Source organism: Corvus moneduloides, chromosome 14 (assembly GCF_009650955.1).
Source record: "Corvus moneduloides isolate bCorMon1 chromosome 14, bCorMon1.pri, whole genome shotgun sequence".
NCBI classification, from domain to species: Eukaryota; Metazoa; Chordata; class Aves; order Passeriformes; family Corvidae; genus Corvus; species Corvus moneduloides.
This window is the reverse complement of record NC_045489.1, coordinates 16817198-16830353: the sequence shown is the minus strand read 5'-3', so window position 1 is coordinate 16830353 and position 13156 is coordinate 16817198. Positions and strand designations below refer to the sequence as shown.

General features: G+C 49.1%; 1 protein-coding gene across 2 annotated transcripts in view; it reads right to left on the bottom strand.

The window, feature by feature from the left end:
* DRP2 (dystrophin related protein 2) overlaps positions 1 to 10225 on the bottom strand; it is a 29192-nt gene extending 18967 nt beyond the window's left edge. For both annotated transcript variants that reach the window (XM_032124087.1, XM_032124086.1), the window contains exons 1-2: positions 9872 to 10225; positions 1774 to 1910 (exon numbers count right to left, since the gene is read on the bottom strand). In XM_032124087.1, the coding sequence (XP_031979978.1) occupies positions 1774 to 1881 (108 nt within the window). In that variant the 5' untranslated portion in view covers positions 1882 to 1910; positions 9872 to 10225. The remainder of the gene's footprint in view (positions 1 to 1773; positions 1911 to 9871) is intronic.
* Between the last annotated feature and the right edge of the window lie 2931 nt (positions 10226 to 13156).

Genomic DNA, 13156 nt, shown 5'->3' with positions numbered 1-13156 from the left:
TCTCAGTGAACCAGAAGGTAAATCGGTTCTTGAGATCTAATCCCAAAAAAGTCAAAGATGCCCTTGTTGTCCCCCACGTGCTCCAGCACAGTGTTGGGTACCAGCAGATGTTCATGCCAGCCTGGACCAAGTGCAAATAGTTTCTTTTTGCCAGAAAGCTCTGGGCTGGCTTCTTGTGTCCCCCACAGTCCTGACGCCCAGAATTTTTATCATGCTCTCTTCCACCTACAGGGAGGGAAAGAAAAGCTCCCAGTATCTCTCTCTCCCTCTCTTCCCCTCCTTCCTTGCCTGCACATCTGACGGGTGCTGTCCCTCCCTGTGGGACCAGCACAGCCAACTCCTCTCCTCACCACCTCTCGGCTCCAACAGATGGGAGAGCAGCTGCCAGACTGGAGGAGGGGGCTTCAGTGAGGCGGGGACACCGCTGAGAATGGGCTGTCTGCAGCCTGCCAAGAGCTTTCAGGACTAGCACGGACAAGAGAGGGAGGCTCTTTCCTAGGTGGCAACAGCAGAACCTTCAAACGAAGTGGACTGTCATTAACACTGCTCCGACTCCTGCTCCCCTTCTCTCTCCCAGCAAATCCCAAAGGGCTCTGATCCCCTCACAGAGGCTTGGGCTGCTCAGGCAGGTCAGGAAAGACATTCCCCTGCTCATCTTGTTCTACCCCTCTCCCTCCCCACTTCATTTGCTGGGCTGTTTATCAACCACCCGTGCACTGGCCCAGCGGCAGCGTTGTAACAGCCACCCTGGGGCCAATAAACCCTGACTCGGCCACCAAGAGCCTGCCCCCTGCCTCATTCTTGGATGCTGGAGCCTCTCCAGAGACAGCTCTGCCTTCCTCCCGCAGCTCCCTGAGGCTGGACGGATCGAGGCTGATGGTCAGCCACGGTAGGGAGAAACGTCAGGCTCAGCCTTTGCTTTTCATGCTCAGCCTTTGCTTTTCATGCTGGAAGCACACCGAAAAAGGAAAAGGCAGAGCTGGGACCTCATTTGTCCTGGGAAGAACACTGCCAGTGCCCAAAGGAACCTTTGGCACTGTCCATCAGTCTCCAGTCAGGTGAGAGGTACCCTGGGACCAGCAGCTACAGGCAAAGAGGGATCCACAGCCTGGCAGAGCCAAGGCAGCATTTCCCCACCCTAAAGGTGCTAAACCAGCTCCTGACAGCTCAGTGAGAGTGCAGGCAGCTTTGCAGACAGTTTCCAGCACACCTTTCTGCTCTTCACTCTGCTCTGCTATTTACCCGAGGTCCCCAGACCTTCCTTCCCCTCTGGTGAGGAACCTGGCCTGGGGCTCAGAGACCCTGGGGCAAGGAGGAGGGAGACCAAGATCTGTCCCTCAAGAGAACGAGATTAGAAAGAGGTCAGACTCCTTCTCTGCCTTACAGCATCCACCAGGGGCTTATTTCCAAGCTCTTCTCTGCAACCAGGAAGAGCAGAAACCTACATTTTCACAAAAAGCTGACATTCTTCCAAGTTTCCAGGGGAAAAAAAACCCCAACCAAATACACAAGAGCTGTTAACAGTAGCCTCTCGCTCTTTATTGTGAAAGAGGCTTGAAATCCAGCCCTTCAGGTTGTCTCTCCTCCCCTGCTTTGGGAAACACATTGCAGCCGGAGCGCTGGAGGAGAGCACCCGCTCTCATTAAGTGCGGGCGACGGCGGGGCTGGGGCTGGCAGCCTTCCCTGCCACCAGACAGCCTGGTGTGCCCCACAGAAATCTGCAACCTCTGCGAAAAGCTGCCACGAGAAAGACTCCCAGAGCCCAGCTCTTACCTGAGACAGCGGGCGGGCAGTGCTGCTGTGCTGCGCCTGGTCCGGGATGTGCCACTCAGGACATCGCGGGAGGACGTAGAGCCATTCCTGCATCACCAGGGGCTGCATTAGAACTGATGGTCATGGGGATGGAGCACCTGAAAAGCAGCGTTAGAGTCCCTGGGTCAGCTTGCACCTCCTCATGGAGCTGACCCCCTTCCCAGCTGCCCAGAGCACTGCTGCCACGGCAGCTGGAGACTAAAAGGAAGCATTTTTAATTTAATATACTTCTACTAGTGTTGCAATCTTGTTTCATCTAAACATCCAACTCTTTTTTTGCACCTGGTTATGCAATTTGCTGTATTGACATGCTGTTAGTAAGTCCCACAGACTATAGTGTATTTTTGGAAAGGGTTGGGTTTCTTGAACGGTACGAGATGCCCATGGTTTAAAGGGAGGGAAAGGGGCTATCACCGTCATGACCACTGTGCTAGCTTTGGTTGAGATAACATTCATGTTCTTCCTAGCAGGTGGTACAGCATGGTTTTTAATCCAGAACAACTTATGTTTAGGCGGAACAGACATATCCCCATAACAGACAACATTTTCGAACATATTTTTTCCTTTTCTATTCAGAAGGGAAATTGCCTAGAGCCCCAGCCTCATGTATCTCATACTGTGAGCTAGCTTTTTATGAGTTTTTACTCATTATGAGCTATAAAATTCCCTTCATTATCCCCATTTTTTGAGCTGTATGACCTGTAAAGCCAGTTAGCAGTGGCCCCTTGACTATTCCATAGATCAGAAATGCGACCTCTGGTCACAGTGCTGCTGGGTTTTGTTGTTTGGACTCTAAATGAGCTAAAATAGGGATATATCTCACTGCCAGCACCATCTCGGCTTTACAGAAAGCCATGAGAAATAAAGCTCAGAGAAAACTTGGTGACTGCTTTCCGACTTTTAGAAGGTAAAAGAATCACCTGCTCCAGCAGCCAGAGCTCACGTCTGCGTGGAGATGAGGCTGCTTTCAGGGGAATGAATGATGCTGATGGAAGAAGGTTGTTGGCTCCTTCACACCCAGCTCAGCTGGACAGCTGGGAATCTTCCTGCTTGGCCCTGGCAGGGCAGGAGCAGGCAGCACATCCTGCACTGACAGCAGCCACACTGGACAGACGGCTGAGGAGAAATCCCCCCGGCCCTGTGCACGCTGCCCGTCTCTGACACTTTCACATCCCTCACACCCCTGCCTGAGCTTTCACTGCCTCTCTCCCCTCCATTACACACATTAAGAGAAGAGATTATCCTGTTATGACTTTTTTTTTAATCTCTTAGCGATTTTTACAGCCATAATTCTCTCCCTTTCCAGCAGAACAGCCTGTGCTGAGCTCTCCAGCATGCTGACAATCCAAGGTCTTGTCCTCTCCCTCTCCTGCCCAGGAGCACCAATGAACACTGCAGGCTGTGCATCCCTGCTCCTTTCCCCGTGCAGGCAGGGGATTATAAGGGGATTATGAGACCCACATTTATAATTAGGAATTTCAGGGTCTTCAAAGCCCCACAGCCCCCTGGGGCAAATTCACCTTACCCAACTCCAAGAGTATAGGAGATTTCTGACAGAAGGTAACACCACCTCCTCTTCCTCCAGTGCTTGTGCCATTTGGTCTCTGTTCCTCTAAATGACCTCTGAATGACACAATCTAGCAGAGCTACAATTCCCAGGGTGGGAAAAGGTATTTTTCCTCAAAGCCTCTAACAGAGGAATGCCACTGAGCTCTTCCCCAGGACTGGGAAATCCATGGCTTTTGCCAGTGAGGCTCTGTGATGTCTCACTGGAGCTGCCATCTTGAGGCCTGGGTTTTTCTGCAGCACAGGGCAGTGAAACTGCAGTGATGTGTGCTGGCCAGACGAGTTCAGCCAGCCCTCCAACACCACACGCAGGGGCTCTCTGCTCCCAGTCCTCCCAGCACAGCCTGGCCCCTTGTTCCTGCCACCAGCACTGCAGAACAGGAGCAGTACTGGGAAGGTGATGAGCTCTGCTGTGACTGTGTTTTCTCAGTGACAGATCTGCACGCACTTGCAGGTGCAGTTCTGAGACAGGGGTGGGTAACCCGTGCCCTGCAGGTACCCATGTGCAGGATGTGGAGGGTTTCCAGGCTCCCTGCCAGCATCATGGAAACAAGAACAGCCATTGCTGCACCGCCTGAGTGCTGGGCTCCTTCAACTCCTCCAGGGATGACAAGGCCCATCAGGTCACAGATGGCACAGGGAACTAAGGCCTGTCCAAGGCAGCAGTCACACAACAAGCTGAGTGCCAAGCAAAGGGCAGTACCCAGTCACGTCCTGCCACAAACACCAGTGCAGGGTGGAGGGCAGTGGCTCAGCCGCCCCTTGCCACTCTGCAAGAGCAAAGACAAAGCCCAGAGGTGGAGAACCCAGATAATGTGGAACTAACTGAGCTGCACAGCAGCCAGCACAAAGGAGGACATTCAGGGGGAGAGAGAGACAACCAGATGGAGAGGCACGTCTGCAGGCAAGCCAACAGCTCCGTATGACCCCTTGCCAAATTCCCTGCTATTGCTGGAACCAGGCAAGGAGAAATGCTCTTGATCTGCTCTGCTTCTCTGCTGAGGCACACAAAACGGCTCCAGTTGTGGCACTTCTACTTTAGTGCTTCCGCACAGCTCTGTGTCTGGGGCTGCACCATGTGGAGTAGAGATTTTGTGGATGCTTCCTGGCTAAATTCCTATTGCCTGATGCCTACGCCTGTCAAGAGCCAAACCTGTGATCCACTTTGCCTCTCCCACACCACCATTCAGCTTCTGCACTCTGCTTTAGGTTGGTGCTGGAGGCCCAGCAAATGACAGCCAAGGTTCAACACCACACAAATCAGATTTAAAGTGCTGACAACAAAAGCTAATCATCCCCACAGCCTACTCCAAACCTCTACTGGAAAAGGAGTTGAGAGATCCTCCCTCGGAGGACTCAGGGAACAAAGTGGTCAGGCTGTTCAAACAGATATAAAGTGAGCTTGGTCCCCTGGGCACACTTCTGTGCAAGCAGAACAATCATCAAGGCTCAGGTGAGCAGAAGCAGGTGAGAATTTCCACAGGTGGACACCACAAGAAGCAGCTGTAGAGTCACCATGGAGCAGGACTGGGGCACTCCCCTCACACAGTGGAGACAGCAAGGAGGGAAACCTCTTCCACTGGTGCCTCTCACCTGGTCTTTGCTGGAGGTCCCACAGAGGTGGTCAGAGCAGTTCTCAGAAGGATCAGGTACAACCTCGTTGCCTTGCACTATTTTGCATCCTCCCACATGAAAAGCACCCAACACTTGCCTCTGCTCCCAGTACACCCTTAGAAATGAAGCGGTACATGTTCCACAGTGCCGTGTTACAGCTTCCAAACACTTTAGTACCCAAGCCACTACCACAGTTGAGACCTTGATGATCCTCTAGTTGAAAAATAAGAAAGCCAAAAATCTTGATGTTACATTTCAACGGCCGAATGCTTGGGCATTCGGGTGTATTAAAACCAAAATAATTCCCTTTTCCCTCTTCCTACATGAGCTGTACCTGTTACAAATTCAGCACTGGAGAGCATGTCCCACTCCCTGCTCTCCAGGCAGTCTGACAAAGGCAGCTGGAATGGCCTTTGCTCAACCAGTTCTGCTTCAGCTCTGTCACCCAACTCTCTGCTCCACTCAGGGATCTCTGTGCTCTCTCTGCTTTACAGACCTGCTGCAGCAGCATCCCTGGCTGGCAGGAGAGGCTGTGTCCCAGCTCCTGCAGCACCTCTTCTCCATCCCAGCCAAAAGGAAGGTGACAGCTTTGCCACCACCAGCGCACATGGTGCACAGTATTCTGCAATTTTGCTGCATTTGCTTAAAATCCTCCTGATACAAACCCATATCCAAACTCTCCCCAACATCAAGGGAATTCACACTGCAGATGATCTCCATGGCTAAAAGCAACCCCCAGGATCAGGAACCTGTCACAGGAAGCAGAGTGTAATGTCAGGTGTTGAATTTCCAGCTCTCTACCACATATAACAGCAGCAAGTACAGCAAATAGGTCAAGAGGTCTCTCAATCACACAATTTATGCTTCGAATTGCTAATTCCCTCCAAAACATTCTTTCCTGAAACTTTTCACTTCAGATCTTGGCCTATAAGGAAAAAAATATGGGAACATCTTGAGGCAAGGCAGCTCAGCTCAGCCTTTATTCCATGAGGAGAGTGGAAATACAAACATGTTCCCTGCTGCTGGAAATGTTAATGACTTTGTTGTTGTTTAACTTACTGTACAGAGAAGTAATAACATTTCAGCTCAGCATGTTCAGCGTCCTTTAAGGGGAAAGGTGGGAGGCTTGTGGATATTTCAGAGTTCAGCTCCCATGTAGATGCTAACAAAGGCAGTATTCCCAGGCTGTCAGACAGCAGGACTCCCTCGACAGCTTAACAACACATCCTGTTTCAGCAAAAATTGTTTTCTGCACTTGTAAGTAAATAATTTAAGTCTGAGATCAAGGGCCAGACGACCTACTTCCCAGGACCCCACTGGTCAAGGTCTGGTGAGAGAGAGGAAACCTTTGTCCTGCTGGGATCAACATAAAAACAACACAGTTCCCTCTCAGAGCGTGGGCCCTTAATCTCCATCTCTTTACAAACCAGGAATAGATACCCAAACACACTCCCACAAAAAAATCATCCCAGCATTCTCCTGGTTGTTATATGCTCCTGTGTACCACAAAAGGGGACTATCAGCAATCTTCCACATGTGGGAGCATTTTCAACCCCATCAAGTGAGGGCTAAAAAATCCCAGATGCCAAAGGTGCCACTGGGCTTCACGCTGCACTTCAACCAAAGAACCTGGTTCCCTTCATTAATTAAAATGAAGGGTGCTTCAATTAAGCACCTGTCCATAAGAAGTAACATAAAACTCTGTTGTATCTGGTAGTGAGCAAGCAGCACAGAAGATGTGTTACTCACTGAGGGTGGGCCAAGTGGGGACTCTAACACCTAATGAGCTCCTTTCTTAAATGGCCACTTGGACTCTGAGCTCATAACCAAAACATTATTTTCATTCAGTGGATAAACAGGTGCCACACATCTTAATAAAGAAGCAGCATCCCTTCCCCTGGCTCACTCACTCTCCATTTTCCCAAGCAACAGAACATACACATTCACACAATCTCAAACTGAAAAATTTCACCAGTTGGCTTTGCACTAGGAAACTGTGATGATGATGTCCCCACCTCACCAGGTGAGTGTGGGTGTATGCCCACAACATGGTCATGCAAAACTGACTACCCCTCTCTCTCTGCTCAAAAATAACTTACGGGAATTTTTTAAGGAAGATTGAAAAACCTAAATTTCTTTTGCATGTCATTTCAGGCTCCCAGCTGGGTTTTAAGTTGCTCCCTCCAAAGCTCACTTTTCCTAGGAACTCTTCCCATCTCTTAGCAGATTAAAGTACTGAAATAATGACTCAAGCAGGCAGAGGACCCAGCTGTGAGCCCACAGCCCTGCTGTGCTGGACACAGAGAAGCTGCTGCCTGATAGACCTGGCAGACAGAAGGAGCAGGAGAAGGGGAAGCAGCAACTTCTCAAAAGGGACAGCAGGGTAGGGGGGAAATCACTTGCTTAATGACTGAAAGAAGGTCACACCAAGCATAAAAATTGAACCCACTTCTTCAGAAACTTGGCTCCAGTAGCCCTGAAAACTGCTGATTTAAACCAGTAAAAACCTCAAGTCTTGTCTTTGTCTTTCTCCTCTAAACACCTGAACTTTCCCTTCCTGGCTGCTGAAGGCAGGAGACAAGTTTTGCTGCATTGTGAAAAGCACATCACCCATTTGCCACGCTGTGTAACTCATCAACAACAGTGGGAAGAGCACACCCACACTCAGTTATGATGGCCAAGGCAATACTGTTCACTCCTGGCTTCCTTGGCACTCTGCTTCTCATTCTCACTGTAAAGCTGGCACCTGTTTCTCTAAAATGAATACTCTGCCTTGCCCCCAAGGTTGTCTTTATAATAAACTCCCTGCCAAAGCACAAGGTTCTCTGGCCTTCTGAGGCCATGAATTTTATGACCAGGCTGTGTGCCCCATGAAGCCACGTTTCCTTTCCCTGCTTGAGATGTCTCAGAGCGATCTTATTCTTATGCAAAGGGAAACAGCAAAGGAAAATGGGATGGAGCTATTTTGGCTCAATTCTGAAAAGATTGGTTTCATCTTTATATACCTATAAAAATGAGGGGTTTTTGAAGACTGAATTCTTTCTGGTCAGTATGTCTTATTTCATAAGACTTATAATTCCTCTTTCATGCTTTTATCACAGACATCCAAGCTAGAGTGGAAGCCTTGAATATATTTCTCAAAACATGATTATATTCAGAAATTCACCATATGTCTCCAGAACTCAGGGCTTTTGCTTGAGCCCATTCATTTAATCCCTTCCCTGTCTCACTTTGGTTAGTTTTGCAAAGAGCCACTCCAACCTGAGCAGCCCCATTCACAGCTACAGTCCCAGCCAGTTTTAGAGAGCAGCACTGATCTGCCTCAGGTATTAACCCAGAGACAGGGTCCTCCCCTCAGCTCCTCCAGCTGACAGACAGGACCTGAACACAGCATCACATCACAGCACCCACTCCAACGCTTCCCCTCCCAGCACTCCGGGCACCCACATTCCTGGACACTGCTGCAAAATGAGACTATGGTCCAGGTCCTTTCCAGAGTGCCACCACGTCCTTGCTGTCTCCAGAGCCCTGCCCAGCCAACTCCCACAGCAGCAGAGAAAGCAGCTTTCAGCACGGGGAGCTGGCAGGGGATGGTGTGAGATGGCACCAGAGCCACGGCGGGCACACGAGCCACGCATGGGTGCCAGGAGAACAGAAACTCTCCCGGCACAACTGAACCTTGTGGCTGGGACCTCACACAGCTTCCTCAACAAGAGCCCTGTGGTCGGGCAGGAAAGGCCATTAAAGAGAATAATCAAGCAAGAACTCTCACGGGTCCAGACAGAGAGGTGAGCAGCAGCAGGAGAGGTGTGAGGGACCCTGGATTTAGGGCACAAGGAAAACAAACTGACAAAAAAATCGACTAGACTTTTTCTTTTCCAACACTAAAACCCAAAATACAAACAAACACTGGTTTCTCCCGGAGAAAGCATGGTATTTAAGGGCGTGGGAGTAATTGCTCCACACCCCTGTCACTGCACATGGGCAATCTCAGCATTGAGACCCCACAAATACAACGCTGGCACATCCACCAGTGGACCTCCACAGCTGTGTGATGCTGTGCTGGAGGGAAGGCTGAAGGAAACAGGCTGGACTGGGGACCTGTAAAAATCAGTGGCACTAAATCTTGAGGAACCACAGCCCAGGCTGTCCTGTCTGGCAGGGAGAGGGAGGCAAAGTGCTGAGCCCTGGGGAGCAGGAAAGGTCCTGTGCTTCCTGCAGGCGATTCTGCAGTCGGTCAGGGCTGCCTGCATCCAAGGGAAGGTCAGTGGTGGCAACAGAAGACCTTGAGAGCCGAGGAGGAACGATGAGTGAAAGGGGTTGGGGAGAAGCTGGGGGAGGGGAGGGCGGACACATAAAGGAGCAAGGCTGGACCGTGTAAGGTAGTGAATGAAAAGGGCAGACCTGGGAATGTGGGCTGATCCTTGCTTACTACGTGAGGAATATTTGGGTCCCTGCCTTGCCCTGCTGCCTAATCCTCCCAGGAAGATGCTAGAAGGCCACCACGCACCCTGCCCGGAGCAGCCCTTCAGCCCAGGCGGAAACACTGCCAGGGTAAATAAGCCTTCAATGTGCAAAGCATCAGAGCCGGTGAAACCGGGATGTTGTCTGCCTCGGGAATCCGCATCCCGAACTGGTCCCTAGCCTCTCCCTTGTGGAAATGGTCTTGGCCACCTCTCTTGCTCTCACCCTGACACCCCTTCTTTTCTTCTCTGCAAGTTTCCTCACCCGCACATGCATGGGCAGCGCTGCTGCGAAGGGACACACACACGCACACCCCCAAAGAGCGCATTTCCGAGCTTAGCCATCTGTCCAAATTCTCCCGTTTTTTCCAGCCCAGCCAGGATCTGAGTGGGAAACAAATTTTGTCATGGCCTACCTTCCGAGTCCGCCAGGTCTGAGACGCAGGGGCAGCGGGCTTCGGGAGCAGGGAGAGGGGCTGTGTGTGTGAATCAGCAGAGGAGTCCCTGTGACAGGGATGCATGCTGAGGCTGAGCACCGCTGCCGCACGCTGCCTCTCCTCCTCCACCGCCCCGGCTGCTGTGTTGCTATGCAATCACATCACCACGAGCAGCATCTCGCCGAGCCTCCAAAGAGACACCCTTGACTCGGCAAAACACAGCGGGGAACAAGGACGAGCCCACCGAGTGCCCGGCCCTGTGGAGATCTCGGCCGGCGATCGATCCGGAGGAGGGGAGGGAGAAGAGTGGAGATGCAAAGACAGGCACGCACGGGAGGAGGAGGAGACAAAATACACATGGAGAGGGGGAAAGAAAAGGGAGGAGGGGAGATGTACAAACACACAGAAAGCGCCGTGGTCTGACCTCTGGAGACCTGACACGGGCTGCTGGGCTCAGACACGCTTCCCACTCCTCGCCGACATCTCCCACCGCCTCTCGGGGCTGGCGTCTCTCGTTTTAGGTTAGATATGGCCACGCGTGTGCTGGAAAATGCCAGACACATTCGCCTCCTTCCTTACCCAAATTGTGGTTATCTGACACAAGATTTTATAATTTAAGAATAGCCCATTTTAAAATTAAAGGAGCAAAAATAGGATTATCGCTTAATTTTGGATGTGCTTCCTATTCTTCTTAGAAAAGAAAAAGAAGTAAAGGAAGGAGCCAATTCTCCAGGCTGGGGAGATCTTTTAAATGTCAGGGTATCTTGTCTCAGCTCACAAGAAACAGAAGGATTTGAGCTGCTAGCTTGGATGAGGACACAAACAGACACAGAGTTGGGATTTTGGTCCATAGATAAGAGTTTAGAGTTCTTCAGATCATTCCACCCAAGGATTTCAAACCACTCAAGTCACCACTGATGTTATTCTCATACAACACAAAAAGAAACAGAATTAAATTACTTGGTAAGAAAGAGGATTCAAATCTAATCCCAGCTCTGTGTTTTAAGCACTAGACTGTGTCAGCCTCTCCATGGGAAAATTAAAACTCGGGAAATATAATTTTCCTGGTCCTTGTCAGAACAATCTTTAATGAGCCTTACAGCCCTTTTTTCCCCAGAGTTGACAGACTAAAGATGTTAATTTTCTGCTCATACAGTCATGTTATCCAGAAATATCAGTGCTGTTTGTAAACATTTTCCATTTTCATACATTGATTCCTCATCTAAGGTGTATCCTAAAATGCAGCTTCACTTGGCTCACTCAGACCCAGCTGTGTAACAGCTTCACAACTCCACTACATTCCTGAAAAATCACTTCTGGCCAAGCCAGCAATGGAAATAACAACTGGCAAACTCCCTGCAGCATCACAAGGCTGCCTGTGAGCTGAGGGGCAATGGTCAGGAAATGGTGCTGCCCAGAGGGACAGGACCCAACCTGCTCCAGGGCTGTGCCCAGCAGGGTGGGGAGCCCACAGCCACCTGTCAGCCAGTTTGGGCACCTTACAGAGCAAAACTTTAGTACCACACCATGGGGATGTGAGCAGATCAAAAGCTTTTCCAGGCCACCTGTTTAAACCTGGAGAAGTTTTAAAACTCAAAATACAGCTGATCTTGTGTAAAATATGTTTGAGAGAGTCCTCAAGAAACCAGTGAGCTCCTTGTGATGGTACCAGCTAGAACCTGCAGCAGGTGGGCTGCTGACCCTAAGGAAGTTCTCCCTTCCTCCTGGATGGGTGCACCAGGAGTCAGGAGCAGAGCAAAGTGGGGCACAGAAAACTCATGGAACTACACTGAAAGATTTTTAAATAGCAGCCTCCATATCGTTGGTTCCAAAAGGAGCAACACTGAACACTTCCAGTACCGACCCAAGAATACTTATTCACTCCACACCTTCTGCTCTTAAAAGCTTCTTCAGTAGCTTCTGCTTCCACAACAGCTGTACTGGTGTAACAAAATCCCTCCTGGAAAGCTCTATTTAGACAAAAAAAAAACCCCCAGATATGGATCAGAAGACAGAAATGAGCAGAGACTCTGCTGGGCTATTTTTGTGCACACACACAAATAATAAGTCCTGGGCTAAATTAGGAGAGTGAGGGGGGGAATAACAACAGAGTCTGTCCAGGCAACTCCAAAGCCACCATTCTCCAGAGAGACATGGCCAAATCGATGGCAGCATGTGTCTGTCACCACCAGCATCTGTCAGGGACATGGCAACATGGATAAACATATCAAGCCAAGTTACACATTCACACAAGACAGACATCAGCACAGAGATGTGAACAGACAGCATGAACCACAAAAACAAGGTGCTTTGCAGTACAAGCATCCTAAATTATTGATTGTTTAAGGACAGCAAAATGCACTAGAGAAAAAAAAAATCTCTTGTGTCAGTTTAGTTTAAATTATGAGACAAAGCAGAATTTCTGCTGGGAGAGTTGCTTCCAGGGCTGGGAACATCTTCCCAAGTCCCCCAATACTTTCTGTTTTAAGGATATAATTAGGGCAAAGAGAGGAGGAATTCAGAACTCAAAGGGAATGAGGGAGACCAGCTCGGATGTGTCATAATCGCAGTTTTCACATAAGCACTACAACTTTTTAAAGTGTATGGGAAGGTTTCTGAGCTGAGAGGCTAAATTTGGTGTGCTTTGAGTTCTGAAGAGAATTTAAGCCAAAAAAAATCTCCCAAGGAACTCTAAGAGCTGAGCTTCCAGAAGATACAGTGGAACCTACCTCATGTCTTCCCCTAATAAAACATTTCAGGCATTTTATGTTTTATGAAACAGCAAATATGTACCTTGTTAGCTAACATTCCTTAGGAAAACTAACAATGTCCACCCACCCAACAGGAGCATCTCAATAGGCACAGTGCTAAATACAGTGTACAATCATACAATAGGTAAAAATTAAGACAGGTTTTATAAGGCTTGAACATAAAATTGACATATATATATAGAGAGAGAGAGAGAGACTGACAGTACTTTTAGTTTGAAAATTTTAAAAGCTAGAAATAAGGGCTGTGTCTGCTTTCAGCCTAAATGGTTTCACATTCGCCATATACAAAGCCATTATTAATCACTTGTAAACTGGAACATCCATCACATTAATTATTCTTGCATTACCAACCAAATAAAAACATTAACTAAAATTCTGGCATTCACATTTTCAACACAAAACTTCAGGGTTCAATATAATGAAAGGCTATTACTTTTATATTTTTCTTCCCGTAAGTTCCCATCAATTAACTTTATCTTCTAAAATAGTCCTT